Raw genomic sequence first — 18,323 nt, forward strand, 5'->3', positions numbered from 1 at the left:
TCTACACTCTTTTGTTGTTTTCCCATTATTAAAGAGTTACAGATGGTACCTGGTACAGTGAACATTTTTCTTATGACTTTTGTCAGGGTGCCAAGCTAGCCAAAGTGGTACTGTAAGGTAATGTGTACAAACAATGCAATGTTTTGTTTTTTTTTTGTTTTTTTTTTTAAACTGGTATATTTACAAAATTATTAATAAAAATTACAAACAAGGAAACAAACAAATCAAAAGCATTGAACAATCACTCAATAGTAATGAAGAAGGTAGGAGTCAGAGACCATGGAGAATACAATAAGAGTCCCAGGAAGACCATGCAGTCTGGAAAGTATCCAGTGTGTGGTTGAGGGATGCAGTTAGGAACTCCATACTGCGAACATCCTTCATCCTAGCTATGAGATCAGAGTCTAGGGGAGGGGAGCGCACAGGTACAGAAATAGCTTTGAGGTCTGCTTGCCCAACTGCCTAGGGGGGGAGATTCAGCAGGTAAACAAGGGGATCTAGTGGCACTCCCTGGATAAAGAGGGCATCAGTCATAGACTGAACTGCAGACCAAAAGGGCTGAATACCCGCACATTCCCAGACAATATGATACAATGAACCAATTTGTCTGACACCGCCAACACTGGAGGGAGATACTAGGGTTCAGGGAATGGAGCAGGGCTGGCGTATGATACCAGTGCATGGTCAGCTTGTACTGAGTCTCATGATACAAAATGCAAGTAGAGGAGCTAGCTGCTCGGGACCAAATAATCTGCCACTGGCCGGGTGAGATCTGCCTATTCAGGGTCCCAGACCACTTTTCCATAAACCTATGAGAAACAAAGGATCGCCCTTCAGGGGATGAAAGCAGCCTGTAAATACCAGAAATCAAGCCACTCGTGAAGGTACCTGCCCTGCACATCTTCTCAAAGGTGGTGTGTGGAGAGACCCTCAAGGAGCCAAACTGAGAGAACACAAAATGAATGATCTGCTGGTAATACAGCCACTTAGAGGTAGGCAAGCGTAATTCAGAGGTGAAGTAACAAAGGGCCTGAGCTCCAAGATTAAAGGGTCCACAAGATCAGCAATATGAAAAAGACAGAGTTTACTCCAAGGTTTAACCATCGCTGCCGTGAGACCCCCAGGGAGGAGTGGATTGTACAAAAAGAAGATCATAGAGGAACACGGAGATGCTAGGGGAAAAAGTTTGGCGCAAGTCTGCCAAATGGCTCTTGTGGAGCGGATGGGACCCAAGAGAGAAGTAGGAGGAGGGGGTGGAGAACAGGACCACAAAAAGGCATTAGGATGGGCTGGTGCAAGCCAAAGCTTTTCAATTTCGACCCGTTTCGTATAAGCCTGGGAGGTAGCCCAAAAAGGAATACAACGCAAGTGGGAGGCCCAGTAATAATGCACAATGTGAAGAACTGCCAACCTCCCCTCGCTCCTGCCCGAAAGCATCACTGACCGGGGATGCAATGACGCTTACTAGAAAATCGATCTCTGGAGGCCACTGGAAGAGTCTCAAACAAATACAGAAGTTTAGGAAGAAGGGTCATCTTCACAGCTGTGATGCGGCCTTTGAGGGAGATGGGCAGGGAGTGCCACTTATTGAGAAAAGCTCGTAGATCGCTAAACAAGCAGGGGAAATTGACTGAGTATAAACTGGAGTAAGAAGGGGACAGCTGGATCCCCAAGTAGCGAAGAGAGCAAGAGCGCCATTGAAAATCAAAATTTTATTGAAGAAGCTGGAGAGATGCACTAGGGATATTGAGGGGGAGAGCTTCCATTTTAGTGGGGTTGACCAGAGAGATCACCATAAACCTTTAATTCCTGAAGGAGGTTAGGGAGGGATGTATGGAGGTTAGTGTGAGCGTTAGGAGGATGTCGTCTGCAAAAAGGCTAATCTTAAAATCTCTATCTTTAACCATCACACCAGTAATATCAGGGTTAGAGCGAATCTGAGAGGCCAAGGGTTCAATACCTAAAGCAAATATGAGTGGGGAAAGAGGGCATCCCTGACGCGTCCCGTTACGGATGGGAAAAGGAGAGGAAGTGGAGTTGGGGAGCTTCACCCCAGCCGAATGGGAGGAATACAAAGCTCCAACAGCCGTGAGGAAGGCCTCCGAAAACCCAAATCTCACTAGAGTCGCAGACACAAAAGACCAATCAAGACGGTCAAAAGCCTTTTCCAAATCAAGGCTCAAAAGGAGCGCTGGGGTAGCCGAACGATTAGCCACATCAATTCAATCCACAGCCCTTCTAGTGTTGTCTCCCCCTTGACGACAAGGGATGAAACCCACTTGGTCCTTGTGAATCAATGATGGAAGCCAGACGTTGAGCCTATTAGCTAAAATTTTGGTAAAAAGCTTCAAATCAGCATTCAATAAGGAGATGGGGTGACAATTAGAGCACTCCTGGTGGTCTTTGCCAGATTTGGGAATCCGGGTTATGTGGGAGTGTAGTGTGGAGCTAGGGATGGGGTTACCTCCAAGGAAGGAGGTAAAGAGGTGACTCTTATGCGGAAGAAAGTTGGGGCAAAACGTTTTATAGTACAGGTACGTCAGACATTCGGGGCCTGGGGCCTTGCCATTCTGGAAACCCTTAAGGGTAGTGCTGATCTCATCCTCCGTAATAGGGGCATTCAAGGCAGTGATTGCTTAGGGTGGGAGTCTAGGAAGGGGGCAAGAGTCCAAATAGGACTGCAAAGCAGCATCGCGAGTGCGGGATCAACACCCAGAGGAGACGGGAGGTTGTATAGTTTTGAATAATAGTCCTGAAATAAAGAGGCAATAGCGTCAGGATGATTCTGCAGGACACCATAACAATGCAATGTTGAATGACATACCTTGTACTAAAACTGGTTTGAGACAACTAGAATTGAGTTATGCCTTGCAGGGGTAACCTGTCTTAAAGGGAACTTGTCACCATGAAGAAATTCAAAGGCCGCGTGTTATAGAAGAGGAATAGCAGAGCAGATTGATATATAGTTTTGTTGGAAAAGATTGTGTAACATTTATTCACATTTCTTTGTTCTTCCTATGCATAGGAGTATTTGAGTCCACTGTCTCCAAGTCTGGAGACCACATGCAGTGACTACAGTACAGCTCTCACACACTGGCAGACATATCATAAACTATTCCAATTTGGACAGTATTGGGGAAAGGCTACACAAAGCTGCTACTGAGCATCTGACGCGTGACTGTGCAAGCATGTTGTCTGCTGCCATTTTCAGGTTGTTAATAGCAGATTAATAGCATAATTTTTTCAGATTAAACTGCTGGTACCCTCAAAGTTGTGCAGCCATTAGTGATGTTTCTTCAAGTCAGTAAAAGGTAACCCAGCATGATCCAAATAGAATCCTTTATACGTTTGTAGCTCAAATAAGTACAAAAATCGGTTTTACCGTTATGTAAAAAACGGGGGGTAGGGGAGGGGGATCTTTTCAAAATATACTAGCAGCACCTGAATAGCCTTTTTTAAAGGCTATTTAGGTATATCACTATGTAAAAACACAATTTCCAAATGATAGAGCCCCTTTTAATAGAAAACCAGCTGTAAAGTTTCCCTTAACAATGCTCCACCTAATCATTGCAAAGGAAACTTTGTCTGTACACACATACTCTGCTTTGTTATGGTATGTTCACATGATGGAGAATGGATGCTGCGTGTGAACATACCAAGCGGCTAGCCATGACTGAATGCTGAGGCAGTGCACCAGCATTCAGTCGCGGCATTCCACTCCAAATTATGCCCGAATGAATGGGCCTAATTGGGAGGGAGTCTCACGCTGTGGACGCCACGGCTGAATCAGCCGCGAATCCGCGGCAGGATAGGGCATCTCACTTATTTTTTCCGCTACTAGCTAGTGGAAAAAAAAAGAAGTGAGTGGCTCCCATTGAGGTCAATGGGAGCCGTTTTGGTAGGCAGATTTTGAGGAGGGTATGCAGGGTAAATGTATATTACATTACACAGGTTTGTATACGAGCTTCTACGGATAACGGACTCATACCGTATTTTTCAGACTATAAGATGCACTGGACTATAAGACGCACCTAGGTTTTAGAGGAGGAAAATGGGGAAAAAAATTTTGAAGCAAAAAATGGTAAAATATTTAATACATGGGAGTTGTAGTTTTGTAACAGCTGCAAGGCCACATTGACAGGTGACCCTGCAGCTGTATGGGGATGCATAGAGCATTTTTTTGCAGGGCCAGATGTACTTTTTAGTTATACCATTTTGGGGAATGTCTATTGCTTAGATCACCTTTTATTTAAATCAGAAGCAAAATGGTGAAAAAACACCCGGCGGTTTAGCACTTTTGATTTTGACATTCACCGTACAGGAAAACTATTAGTAGACCGGGCATTTTCGGACACAAGGATACCTAATGTGTATGTGTTTGACATATGATTTTCGACTTTTATATGTATTCTAGAGAAAGGAGGTGATTTAGAACTTTTATTTATTTCATTTTTTTATTATATATTTTTAAAGCTTTTTTTTTTTTTTTTTTTTTTTTTTTTTAACTATGACACTAAGTGTCTGGTGTCATTATCTTTACAGCTGGCACTCAGCCTTATCAGTTAGCCAAGTTTACTGGTCATTTGGTCATAAACAGGGCCTCTGACCTTATCACAAGCAGGACACTTTTCTTTGTTGATTTCAGTATAAAATTGTCGGAAAACCGGTGGACCCCGTTTCAGTCTATGAGGTCTGCGGGTTTCTGTGGGTAACTGCTCTTTATGTGGATAGGGTTTCTGTTTATTGGGTCTCCAAGCAAACCTGAAGAACGAAAACCATCTAGTATCAGCAAACTACAATTACCTGACTTTATTATTCAGACCACAGAGCAGTACATAACAGCAGAGAACTCGTCCCTTCCCAGATAGCAGTGACTTATTTCATCAGTCCTGACTTATCAGTGCATGGAAAGGTGTAAACAATGGGAGGAATAATGTAACCTAGCAGGCACACTCAGCTGCATTGATAAAGCATTGTATTTAGGAAAAGTCTTGAATTTACATAAGCTAGTAGTATAGCTAGGAGCCTTAAGATGGGAATACCCCTTTAATATCAGTTATTTAGAAGAATGTTATACAGTTGATTGATTCATTACTTATGTAAAGACTTTCTAACTTTTATGCCCTGTGTTATGTGTAGGTTATTTTGAGCGTTGGTAATATTTTAATCAAAGTTGCAAGTACATTTTTTAATTCAATAATGGTTATGGCTATATGATTTTCTTACTTAGGTAATACTTACACCAACCTCCAATAGTTCAAAGATGCCAGAACTGCATAAAATGAGTGTTCCTAAAAACAGTCAAGACACTGATCTGAAGATCAAACTGGCAGTGAGGATGGACAAACCACCACATATGAAACATAGTGGGTAAGCTTGAGTTTTTTGTGTTTTTTTTTTTTTTTTATGATCTTGCTTATAAAAACAGGGAGATTTCAATGTTTAGAGGCCTGTGGCATGGACAGTGTCTCTTTGTTATGCTATACACCTGTAGTTATGCTTCAGAATATTAAAGGGACCTTGCCTGGGGCATTTGAGACACCAAACCACCCACAGGTCCTTACAACCAGACTATTTGGACACTAAACCCAAAGTACATAAGGACCTGTGTGTAGTTTATTGTCCCAAATCTTGACAGGTGGAAACTCATAGGTCTTCGTGATAACTGTAATCACATACTATAGGAAATTCTTAAAAACAGGTCTATTGGAAACGGACTCCTTTGGAAGTGTAGCCTTTATAAGTATCCAACATGAACATTAAACAGCGAGTTGTATATAATTGTGACAATTTCCTTTTGCATTTTATTGAATGCACTGAATGAATTGAATGTAAAATCCACATTATGAACAATTCTTTGGCACCTATATTCCAATCTATTCTTTTAAATGTATTTTAGCTGTTTTTTTATGACATTAATACCTGTTTTTTCCACATGCTGATGGGATTTCAGCTGACAGTATAGACTTCTATTTCACCATTAGCTGCACATTCCTTATTGCTTAGCATTGCTTGCTTTCCTTATAAATTGTCCTGCAGTATAACCTAGTGGCTGCTTGTAGTATTACAGAGCTTGCACTGCACTTTACAATGAATCTACCATCTTTTCCTTATTGTTAGATGTGTGTGTTGGATTTCTTGAGATTTGTTAGCCGCTTCAATATCTGGTCCATTTTTGCTGATTCACAACCGAACACAATTTCAGGGTTTTTTTGAGTGTGGTTTTGAGGGATATAGCATTTTTTTTTTCGTTTGGGTTTTTCAAATAATTATTTTTTAAGTGATACGTAGGGCTTTGGTTTTCTTATTTTTATTTTTGCATGTTTTGATAGCATCAAAAATGGAGGGGAACGTGTCTGTTTTTAACATTGTTTGCAAATTTTTCTTGTATGGCATATATTACTACTAAAATTGAAAAAAAAATAGTTACAGTAACTTTTATGTAGTTGACAGTGTTATATAGTATATAATATACATTATGATTTTTTTTGTCTATTTTCATAAATTGTGCTCCCCCCCCCCAGACTTTTGCGGGGCACTTTAACTTTTTTTTTTTTTTTTTTTTTGCTGATTCCGTTTCTAACTGGAGTTAATACATTAGCCCCAGTTACAGCCTCCTAAAATGAACTGAAGAGCTAAACTTCTCTAGGACTCAGCAACACATACAGCTCCTGGCCCCAACAGATCACATGACCTCCAGACCGAAAGGAAAGTTAAATCATGGGGTCTCCCATAGCTGTTTACACAGCACTTCTTCAGCTCTAGCTATAGAGAGATTGGCAAGGCAGAGACTGTCCCTGATTTTCTTTTTGGGGTGTCCGGCTATTGTAGCGGCTGGCTCCCTGCTTCTGCAGCCGCGCGATTTCATGCAGCTGCTTAACTCTGCAAGAAGATACAAGTGTCCGATCGCCTGAATGTATATAGTCAATGGGCAGTCAGTATCTGGTTAAACAATTATTTTTATGTAATTTATTTTCCCTCTTATTTCCTGATTGTATTTTTGTGATACCATACAGATTTGATATGTTCACACACACAGTTTTAAATTAATCCAGCTGGCGAAGAACTAGACATGCAAGCATTCTAGGCATGTGAAAGGCTTAATGGGTTTATGTTACCTGTTAATAAGCTACAAAATCGGCTTCATTAGGAGCCCATGTAAATGTCAAGGAACATATTTGACACTGGTGACAGAAAGTAGTCTCTTAAAGAGGACCTTTCACCATTTTGCCCATAGGCAGTTCTATATACTGCTGGAAAGCTGACAGTGCGCTGAGTTCAGCACACTGACGGCTTTCCCGATCTGTGCCCGGTGTGAAGAGCTTACGGTCCCGGTACCGTAGCTCTTCTATGGTCAGAAGGGCGTTTCTGACAGTTAGCCAGAGACATCCTTCTTCACAGCACAGCCAATCGCGCTGTACTGTGGAGCGGGGAGGAATGCCCCCTCCCTCTGCTCACACAGCTCATCCATAGACGAGCATTATCAGGGAGGGAGGGGACGTTCCTCCCGGCTCTCACAGCAGAGCGCGATTGGCTGTGCTGTGAAGAAGGACGTCTCTGGCTAAGTGTCAGAAACAACCCTTCTGACCATAGAAGAGCTACGGTACCGGACCGTAAGCTCTTCACACCGAGCACAGATCGGGAAAGCCGACAGTGTGCTGAATTCAGCGCACTGTCAGCTTTCCGGCAGTATATAGAACTGCCTATGGGCAAAATAGTGAAAGGTCCTCTTTAAAGAGGACCTTTCATCAGATCGGGCACAGGCAGTTCTATATACTGCCGGAAAGCTGACAGTGCGCTGAATTCAGCGTACTGTCGGCTTTCCCGATCTGTGCCCGGTGTAAAGCGCTATCGGTTCCGGTACCGTAGGGCTTTAGTGTCAGAAGGGCGTTTCTGACACTTAGCCAGGGACGCCCTTCTGCCCAGCAGCACCTATCGCGCTGTGCTGTGGAGCGGGGAGGAACGCCCCCTCCCTCTGCTTACACAGCTCGTCCATAGAAAAGTGTTACCAGGAGGGGAGGGGGCGTTCCTCCCCGCTCACACAATACAGCGCGATAGGCGCTGCTGGGCAGAAGGGCGTCCCTGGCTAAGTGTCAGAAACGCCCTTCTGACTGTAAAGCGCTACTTTACCGGGACCGGTAGCGCTTTACACCGGGCACAGATCGGGAAAGCCGACAGTGCGCTGAATTCAGCGCACTGTCAGCTTTCCAGCAGTATATAGAACTGCCTGTGCCCAATCTGATGAAAGGTCCTCTTTAAATTGGATAACGTGCTGTACAAAGACTCTGGTATAACCATCTAAGGCCCAGAAGTCAGGGCTCCCACAGATCACTCTGAAATTCTGTGATCTCTTTTGGAAGGCTGGCACTAAGTGGGTCTATTTGATGACTGTTGCCCTCTGGTGTGCCGGAGTGAGAAGATTTATAATGTACATCCTTTCACTCGCAGACTGGAGAAAATCAACCTTTTAGTATCGAAAAACATCAGTTGGTCAGCAATATATTGTGAAGGAGAGATTCTGTGTGGGAGTCTGTAAAACAAAAAGGGACATGATTACCATGTTGGGTTTACCGACGGGATGGGAAACTTATGTTTACATGTTGTGAACAAATCTTCATTCTCTGATCAGATACAGAAGGGAAATGAAAGGAACGTGATCGTCAGTTGTGAGAAGTTGCGCAGGGGGGCCTAAGTTGTGCTTTTGCAGCAGGACTTGTGAGCCTTAAGTTACGCTCCTGTACACAGGCTTGAGCTGAAACCACACATTGTGAAAACATGACTTTAGGAGCCTTCATCACTGATTTCATCATGCTGCACTATTTTTTAAAATAAAATAATGGACACGCATACAGATTATGCAACATATTAACTCATCAGGGTTTATTCACATCTGCATTGGAAACTAGGTTAGAAGCCTTCATAATACAGGGTGGGCCATAAGTATGGATACACCCAAGGTCACCGGATCTCACTCCCTTGGACTTCCTTCTCTGGGGGCCATTTGAAGGCTATGGTGTACTCTGTGATGATCCAGGATGTGGGGCATCTGAAACAATGGATACAGGAGGACTTTGGTAGCATTTCTTCTACGGTATTGCTCTCTGTTTGTCAACAGTGAGATAAGAGAATCGCGTTGACAATTCAACACAATGGGCAGCAGTTTGAGCATAGCCTTTAGTGGGTTACTGTCATTGCCCCATGTCACAAACGTGACAATAACTCGATAATGAATAAAGCTACGTTAAAAATGAGCACACCATTGTTTTTCTTGTGCATTTCCCCATGTGTTCAATGTGTCAAATGACCCCCTTCCCATTGAAAAACGTAAAGTTGAATCCAAGATGGCGGCCATAGGCGTCACCCGGTCTCAAATGTTTCTCCCTCCCATGTACTAATATGTCACAAACAGTAAGGTGGTATCAGCAACCACTTCCATTTTATCTGGATGTATCCATACTTATTTCCCACCATGTAGATTCCAGAAAAAAAAAGTTTCACTTTTTTTTTTCTTCCCGTAAAATAACGGACACTATGACAGAAACCTGACTGGCCCAGTTTAAAGTTAATGAGTAGAGATGGGCAAACCACTTAATCACAAACTGGATTAGTCCAGAATATTCCAAATTGTCTGGGCTTTAATGAAACTGAACAAATGGCAATTTGTCCTAGATAAACTAAAATGGCCGCTGCCACTTGTTTTGCGCAGGAAATACAGAACAGACACATGTGTATGACGCTCTAAGCACCACCTGACATCAAGTGATAGCATCTCAGCCAGTAGACAGTGATGTGTGGACACCTTACAGTGCTGATGTCATATAAAGTGTGACCAGAAGCTAATTGCAGTAATGGTGGAGATAGTGTAGGGTCTGTGTTTCATCCCAGTGCATCATACACAGAATGTGTCTGAAAAGCAATAGGAATTCAAGCAATTACACAGATTGGAGAGGGGGATCAAAAGGAATGAGGGCATTGCTGCTTCTGTTTTGAGCTCGAGTGACTACTGCATTCCTGCTCTAATATAGAATTACACACACACACACACACACACACACACACACACACACGCACACACACGACTATTATCCCTGTCATTGCCAATAATCTAATTTTGTCTATTTGTGCAATACAGCCGTTTTGTTTGTATACACAGTCTTTAACCCTTAAGTACTATCATGGTGTTTATCATACACCACTGTCATACACATATCATTATGATAGACACCATGATAGTACATACTTCTTACTGACTGCTTTGTTTTTTGGGCAACAGTTTAATTTTTTTCTATTAAAGGGGTTTCCCATCTCTCTGTTTCAGCAGCTTTGCCTGCTGTCTCTTCTCACTTCCTGTATCCCCCTCCCCAGCTTGCTGAACAGGACACTATGAAGTATCACAATACTTATTTTGATTACTTGAAATCTTAATATAAATGCAGATCAGATAATATGCACATGCTTCTAGAGAAGGACTCAGTGTTATCTGTGTGTTTTACATAGAGAAATAACAGACAGGCTTTATCAGCAAACTGCAATTCGCTGAACTGATTGTTCACTGGCTGTAGAGAACACAGCAGTGTGTGACAACACAGGTCCAGTGTTATGGAAATGTGTAAACAATGGGAGAAACAATTTCACATAGCAGGAAAACAAAACAGCAATATATTTAGGAAAAATCTTCAATTTACATAAGCTTCCAGTACAGATAGGATTCTTGAGATGGGAATACCCCTTTAAAACTTTAAAGGGCTTTCCCATCCTCCTGTTTCAGCTGCTTTGACTGCTGGCTCTTCTTCACACTTCCTGTATCTCTCCCCCACCCAGCTTGCTGAATAGGACACTGAGGCATCACAATACTTACTATAATTACTAGAATTACTAGAAATCTAATATAAATGCAGATCAAATAATATGCACATGCTTCTACACTCAGTCTTATCTGTGTGTTTACATAGAGAGATAACAGACTGAGTTTTCTGTATGGGCAAACTGCAATTAGCTGAATGGCAGAGCTGTAGATAAGTGAGAGCAGTGAGTGAGTCACTTGTCCTATCGCACAGGTCTGGGGAAAGATGCATGCTACCATCAACACGTGGTGTAACATTTATAGACCAGGACAATGCATGGCTTTTACAGCCCAATGGATCATTGTTTTGAGCGGCAGCAGCCAGAGTCTAGAAACTCAACAAGGCCAGGTGCTAGTTCCACCATACTTGTGCAGGCTTAGTTTAACACCATGCAGGGCCCATCCACCTCCTCTGGATTCTCCTCTCTGGACATTTCCCACTGCCGTTTTCACCAGGGCAAGTCTTCTATGATGAGGATTTGGTCAGGTAATTATGGTGAAGAACCAGAGACCTAGACTGGAAGAGGAGTAGGAAGACCCCTCCCTTGGAAAAGGTGGCCCTTGATAGCTCACAGGCACAGCCAGTTAGAATATTATTAGGATAGGCTGTATACCCAGCTTATTGCAATATTTATGGTATGTTCACACGGCGGAAAATGTATTCCATGTGTGAACATACCGCGTGACTAGCCTCAACTGAATACCGATGCAATGCACTGGCATCCATTCGCTGCATTCCACTCTGGATTAGGCCCGAATGAATGGGCCTAATCTGGAGGAAGCCTCGTGCTGCGGAGTCCGCAGCAAGATAGGGCAGTTCACACTAATACCCAGGTGGCTTCTGCATGTATCCAATCCAGCTGACTCAACCATAACTCCACCCCCTCTGCCAGTCTCACAGCCCCAAGTGTCCGGAGGAGTAAAAACAGCAGCAGCAACCAAGCCCAGTTCAGTATGTGGAAGATGAACCACATATTTTTCAGATCTCATTGCCATCTGGAACCAAAAAAGGCAGCAACTGACAGGCACAGTTATTCCTACTGTGCACCTATATTCCAACAGATAACTCTCACTCTATGGAATTCTGTGCAAGTAGGTTAGAGCAGTGAAAGGAAATTGGTACAATTTGCCATGAGAGTTTTATCTTGTCCAGTCTGGAGTATAAGGAGCCAGAGGGTGTTCGGTGCTGCCAGTGGTGATGTAACACCTAAGGGCCCATTCACACGGGCACAGAGGGGACGGATTATGGATTATCCACGTCATAATCTCCCCCTCACAATTTTCACTAGCGGAAAAAAGAAGCGAGCTGCCCTTTCTCCGGGTGGATTCCACGGCTCATCGAGCCGCGGTGTCCGCGTCCGCCTGGTGGCAGCAACCTCCAGAGTTGGCCCATTCATTTGAGCCGATTCCAGAGGGGGAAGCCATGACCGCGACAGTCGTGGTAGACGGGTTTTGACCAGAGAGTGACGCGGCTCCCCTCTACCCAACTACTTGCTGCTCCTAATCCCTGACCTGTTTCCCCACTATCACTGATGAAAAACTCTCCTCCCTAATCTACAAATCCCACCTCACCTCCTGCGCGCTTGACCCGAACCAGTCACATCTCATCCCCAAGCTCACCGAAGTCATTACTCCGGCCCTAACTCATCTCTTCAACCTATCCCTAGCCAATGGATCCTTCCCCTCAGCCTTCAAACATGCCACTGTCACTCCTATACTTAAGAAACCGTCCCTCGATTCGTCCTCTCCAGCCAACTATCGTCCCATTTCACTGCTCCCGTTCGCCTCAAAACTGCTTGAGCAACACGTCCACTCCGAACTCTCCTCCTATCTCTCGTCCAAACTGCTCTTTGACAGACTTCAGTCAGGCTTCAGACCCCAGCACTCCACTGAAACTGCCCTAACAAAAGTCACCAATGACCTTCTAACCGCCAGAGACAAGTGCCATTACTCTTTCCTCCTCTTCCTTGACCTCTCCTCTGCCTTTGACACAGTTGACCACTCTCTCCTGTTAGACATTCTCTCATCTCTTGGAATCTCAGACCTGGCCCTTTCCTGGAGTTCCTCATACCTCACCGACCGCACATTCAGCATCTCCCACTCACACTCCACCTCCTCACCATGCCCTCTCTCCATAGGTGTCCCCCAAGGCTCCGTCCTAGGACCCCTCCTGTTCTCCGTCTACACCCTTGGCCTGGGCCAACTCATAGAATCTCATGGTTTTCAATACCACTGCTATGCCGATGACACCCAAATATACATCTCTGGATCAGACATTACCTCCCTGCTGGCCAGAGTTCCAGATTGCTTAGCGGTCGTAGCCTCCTTCCTCTCCTCCCGCTTTCTCAAACTGAACATGGAGTAAACGGAGTTCATCATTTTTATTCTGAAGTCTCTTAGTTGCTGTATTAATATAATGGTTTACACGACGTGACATTAACTTTTATTATCTACAGTATATACAAACACCATAAAATTATTTACATATATATTTATTTATATATTTTCAGATCTCACATGATCACATTGTATTATATGGCACATCACTTTGCATGATATTACAGCATTATTTAATACCGCTTTGAATTGCGTAGTACATTAATTGTCATTATGAATATATCAATTTATAGTAGGAACTGTGATAATTAATACTTGTAGTCATGTGTTTTGATGTGATAATAGAGATACTGGCAGCAAGCCTGACAGTTTTAGGGATATAAATAATAAACTGTTTATCTTTCTGGCGTGTCCTTGGAGAGTAAATTACTAGACACTAGCGTTTAATCATTCCACCAGTAATTGCTGTTGGGGGAGTTTGGGAAATCATGGGGGTCTTAATAGGGTGCAAGCGTTATTTTCATTGTCAAGACTAACACTGTTAATTACAGTATGCTGTCATTTCTCATTAATACTAATCATTCTGGGATGTGTGCAGATTTTTTTTTTTATCCTCTGCGGTGTGTCTTTATTCTTATATACATTTCTTATTGACTGATGTGTGTAAGCGATATCTCTTTGCTTATATTTTATTACTATGCTTCACAGGTTATTAATATAATCATATATCAGAATTAATATAGTTGATTGGGTTTCACACTCTAACCCCCTTCCCCCCCACCCCCACCCACTCATATAAAATGTATTTCTGTATAGCCACACTCTTTCCTACTCACACTATTAATCCTTCCTACTAATACTAATATTATAAATGTGAAGGTTTGGATGTTTGTTAGTCAATCACTCAAAAACAGCTGAATGGATTTGAATGAAATTTGGCACATAGTTTGTAACCTGGATTAACACACAAGCTACTTTTTATCCCGATAAATCACATGGCTTCACGACTGTTATGAATTTATGTTCACATACTATATTATACTCCTCTTGCAGTAGCTTATCTCAGGTTGTGATAAAGCCAGGTCTATTATCTCTCTGGGTAAACACACCCTAACCCTCAGTCCATTGTGTACATGTATTTGCATATTATCTGAGCTGCTCCAGGCAGTGCTGACACACTGGATGGGAAAACACCTTTAGTCCAAATTGGCAGTTTGCCAATTTTAAACATGCCTGGAATCTAATTTGTCGCAAAATTTTAAAACTAGAGATATGAAGGTAGCCAGAAGTCACAGAGTTGCTGAGATGCCACAAAAATCACAGGCACGGTGCGAGAAACAAGTTCAGCGGCAGGCCAGCTTGAGAGCTGCAGAAACGCTGGAGCATGCGGATCATCGACGCCAACAACATGCTCATTATATGGCTTCCCAGCAAACTGCTGAGACCCTGGAACAATCTCGGGCACAGCGCGAGGAACGAGTTCATTGGCAGGCAAGCTTGACAGCTGCCAAAAGGTCGGAGCAGGCGGATCATCAACGCCAACAACATGTTCATTATATGACGTCTCAGCGAGCTGCTGAGATGCTGGAACAATCACAGGCATTGCGTGAGGAACAAGTTCAGTAGCAGGACAGCTTAAGAGCTGCCGAAATGCTAGAGCAGGCAAACCATCAATGGCAGCAATTTGCTGAATATAGGCAGGTCATTGATGCCAACAACACGCAGACGAAGTCGCGGGCAGAGGCTAGTACAGCATATGACTGTTCATGTTTACCTCTCTCGATATACAAAATGCTAAATACATAATTTGGCTACTACTTTACTGCTCAACAATTTGGCGTTTTTTTTTTTTTTTTTAATCGATCCACCGATTCTTAAGAAATGTGTCTTGGAAGGGTATATGCAAATTAGTTCTGATTCTCCAAGTGGGCAGTAACCTTTCGTTTTTATCTGAGGAAATAACGGGTTACCACTAGTGTTGAGCGAGTAGTATTTGTCGAATACCTCGCCGGCATAGGAATGCGTATATTCGGCCGAACACCAAGGGGTTAAATGAATTGAATCTTCGAAGCTTTTAACCCCTTGGTGTTCGGTCGACGAATACTACTCGCTCAACACTAGTTGCCAGTACTTGAAGAATCAGAGCTAATTTATATACAACCTTCCAGGGGCCATATCTTTTGAATGGGTGGACAGATTTAAAAGAAAAAATGCAAAATTGTTCAGGGGCACAGCTAGAATCAAATGATGTATGGCATTTTGTTCATGACCCCAACTGATCTGTAAAATGAAAAGGATCCATTATTCCAGAGAGCACTGTATAAAGCACCAGTCACTGTAAAGGATACAGGGGGAATTACCTCTAGAATTGCAAGCAGGATAGTCACCTTGCTGCCTCTGAGCATCTTGCGCGTGATTTGTGTAGCTTGTACTGTACCCGTAATGTACCAGGGCAACACTTTCCAAGTGAAGTCCCATAATCTGGAAAGAAATAAGGTGCAGTGTATGTTCCAATAGGGGATAAGGAAAGACTTAATTTATCTGTGTAACACCTGCCTTTAAAAACCTGGCCCACGCATGAAGTATTGCTTAAGACTGTACTACCCATCATTGGATTAATAATTTTATAATTTATTTGCCATGGGATATCATCTCCTTTTATACTGTTATTTACTCCAAAAAGATTTACCTTTCAATCTCTTCAAAATAAATTGATGTAATACCTGTGGGGTTCCAATGCACATTATACCCATTGATATGTTTTTTAAAGGGTCTAGTTTCCAAACTGAGGTCACTGTTACTGGCACTTTAAGGCCACTACAAATAAGACATGGCGCCTGAAAACGATTTCTGCATTGGGGTATTTCCATAAAGTTTACTCAAAGTTTGAGCACATTTAGGGTTAAATCAAAATCTTATTGGAAAATGTCATGTTCCAAAGTTACTGTTCAATTCCATCACCTGTGGTATCAAAATGCTCACTATAGTCTATTTTCCAAAATAGGCTCCTGTGTGGGAAATTCACACTGTTCAGACACTTTGCGGTCTCTGCAAATAATATGGTTCCTGAAAGCTATTACAACACTATCTTCTCTCCAAAAAGTGTTCTGCCCCATTGTGTACCCATACAACAGTTTATATTCACATACAGAACATTTCCATAGTCAGGAGAAAATGCTTAAAGGGGCTCTATCATTGGGAAAAGTCATTTTTAACTAAGCACATCCTTGCATAGCCTTTAGAAAGGTTATTCCACACATACCTTTTTGTATGTAAATCGCCTCAGTAGTTTTTGAATGAGCCAGTTTTTATTCATATGCTAATTAGATTCCAGCACACACAGGAAGTTCTCAGCAGCACTCCTCCCTACTATTCTCTCTTGTGTGTGTGTGCGAGCAGGGAGATAAGTCATCAGCAGCAGCCTGTGCTGTAAACACATAGGAGAGAATAGCAGAGGGTGCACAATGAGACTTCCAGAGTGCACGCTAGAGGCTAATTAGCATATCAATAAAAACGAACTTATTCAAAAAATACTGGGCCAATTTACATACAAAAGGTAGGTGTGGAATTGCCTTTCTAAAGGCTATGCAAGGATGTGCTTAGTTAAAAATGACCTTTCCCAATGATAGAGCCCCTTTAAACAATTTTGGGGTGCATTTTATTCTTTAATCCCTTGTGGAAATGCAACCATTCGTGTTAAAACAACAATTTATAGGAAACAATTCTGTGAAGCACATATCAAATCAAAGTACTCATTATACCCCTTGATAAATTTATTGTTTACAAAATGGAGTTACAGTTTGGGGGTTTCCACTGTTTTGGCACCTTGAGGGCTCTAGGAATGGGACGTGATGCCTGAAAAGTATTCTAGCACTGACATGTCCCCATGTCCAAATATGGGGTACTAGCTGGTACCTGCGACTTTGTCTGCGGTGATTGTAGCAGTGGGTATATACAGGCGGGGGTAAGGTTTTCGTAGTGTGTATAAGGAATGGGATATGAAATGTAAGTTTGTATCTTGTTTTTGCTGTAATTCAGAGAATACGTGAGACTTTTGTGTTGAAGTTACTTTGTATTTGAGCTGCTATATATACGGTGTTGTGAGAAACTTTACATAGTGACTTTGGGACAGAAGTATTTGAAGTTAACCCTTTCCCGCCGATGGCATTTTTTGATTTTCGTTTTTGACTCCCCTCCTTCTAAACCCCATAACTTTTTTATTTCTCCGCTCCCAGAGCCATATGAGGTCTTAATTTTTCCTGGGACAAATTTTTCTTCATGATGCCACCATTATTTATTCTATATAATGTACTGGGAAGCAGGGAAAAAATTCAAAATGGGGTGGATTTGAAGAAAAAATGCATTTCTGCGACTTTCTTACGGGCTTTGGTTTTACGGCGTTCACTGTGCAACCAAAATGACATGTCCCTTGTATTCTGTGTTTCGTTACGATTCCGAGGATACCAAATTTATATGGTTTTATTTACATTTTGACCCCTTAAAAAAAATCCAAAACTGTGTTAAAAAATTATTTTTTGAAAACTCGCCATATTCCGACAGCCGTAACTTTTTTATACTTGCGTGTGCGGGGATGTATAGGGCGTCTTTTTTTGCGGGAACGGGTGTACTTTGTAGTTCTACCATTTTTGGGAAATGTTATTGCTTTGATCACTTTTTATTCAAATTTTTAGCAGAATCAAAACAGTGAAAAAATGGCGGTTTGGCACTTTTGACCATTTTTCCCGCTACAGCGTTTACCGAACAGGAAAAATATTTGTATAACTTTGTAGAGCGGGCGATTTAGGACGCGCGGATACCTAACATGTATGTATTTCACAGTTTTTAACTACTTTTATATGTGTTCTAGGGAAAGGGGGGTGATTTGAATTTTTAATCCTTTTTATTTATTTTTTTTATATTTTTTTTACTTTTTTAAAAAATTTTTTTTTTTTGCATTTATTAGACCGCCTAGGGGTATTGACATGGGTGGGTGGTGTCGCGGATTGTCAGAGTGGTGGGGGCAAACATGGCTGCTCCGGAGCGTTATAGAGCGCCTCCTGGAGTATCGTTAAGGTGAGGGGCAAAGTGGTAAAGTATATGTATATGAGATTGTGTGGGGTTAGGGGCGAGGCTGCAGAGGGCA

General features: G+C 42.4%; 1 protein-coding gene across 4 annotated transcripts in view; it reads left to right on the plus strand.

Moving 5' to 3' along the window:
- CADPS2 (calcium dependent secretion activator 2) overlaps positions 1–18,323 on the plus strand; it is a 283,863-nt gene that overhangs the window by 68,126 nt on the left and 197,414 nt on the right. For all 4 annotated transcript variants that reach the window (XM_075274223.1, XM_075274224.1, XM_075274225.1 and 1 more), the window contains exon 8: positions 5,231–5,370. In XM_075274223.1, coding sequence (XP_075130324.1) covers positions 5,231–5,370 — 140 coding nt within the window. The remainder of the gene's footprint in view (positions 1–5,230; positions 5,371–18,323) is intronic.

This window comes from Leptodactylus fuscus, chromosome 5, assembly GCF_031893055.1.
Source record: "Leptodactylus fuscus isolate aLepFus1 chromosome 5, aLepFus1.hap2, whole genome shotgun sequence".
In the NCBI taxonomy this organism is placed as follows: Eukaryota; Metazoa; Chordata; class Amphibia; order Anura; family Leptodactylidae; genus Leptodactylus; species Leptodactylus fuscus.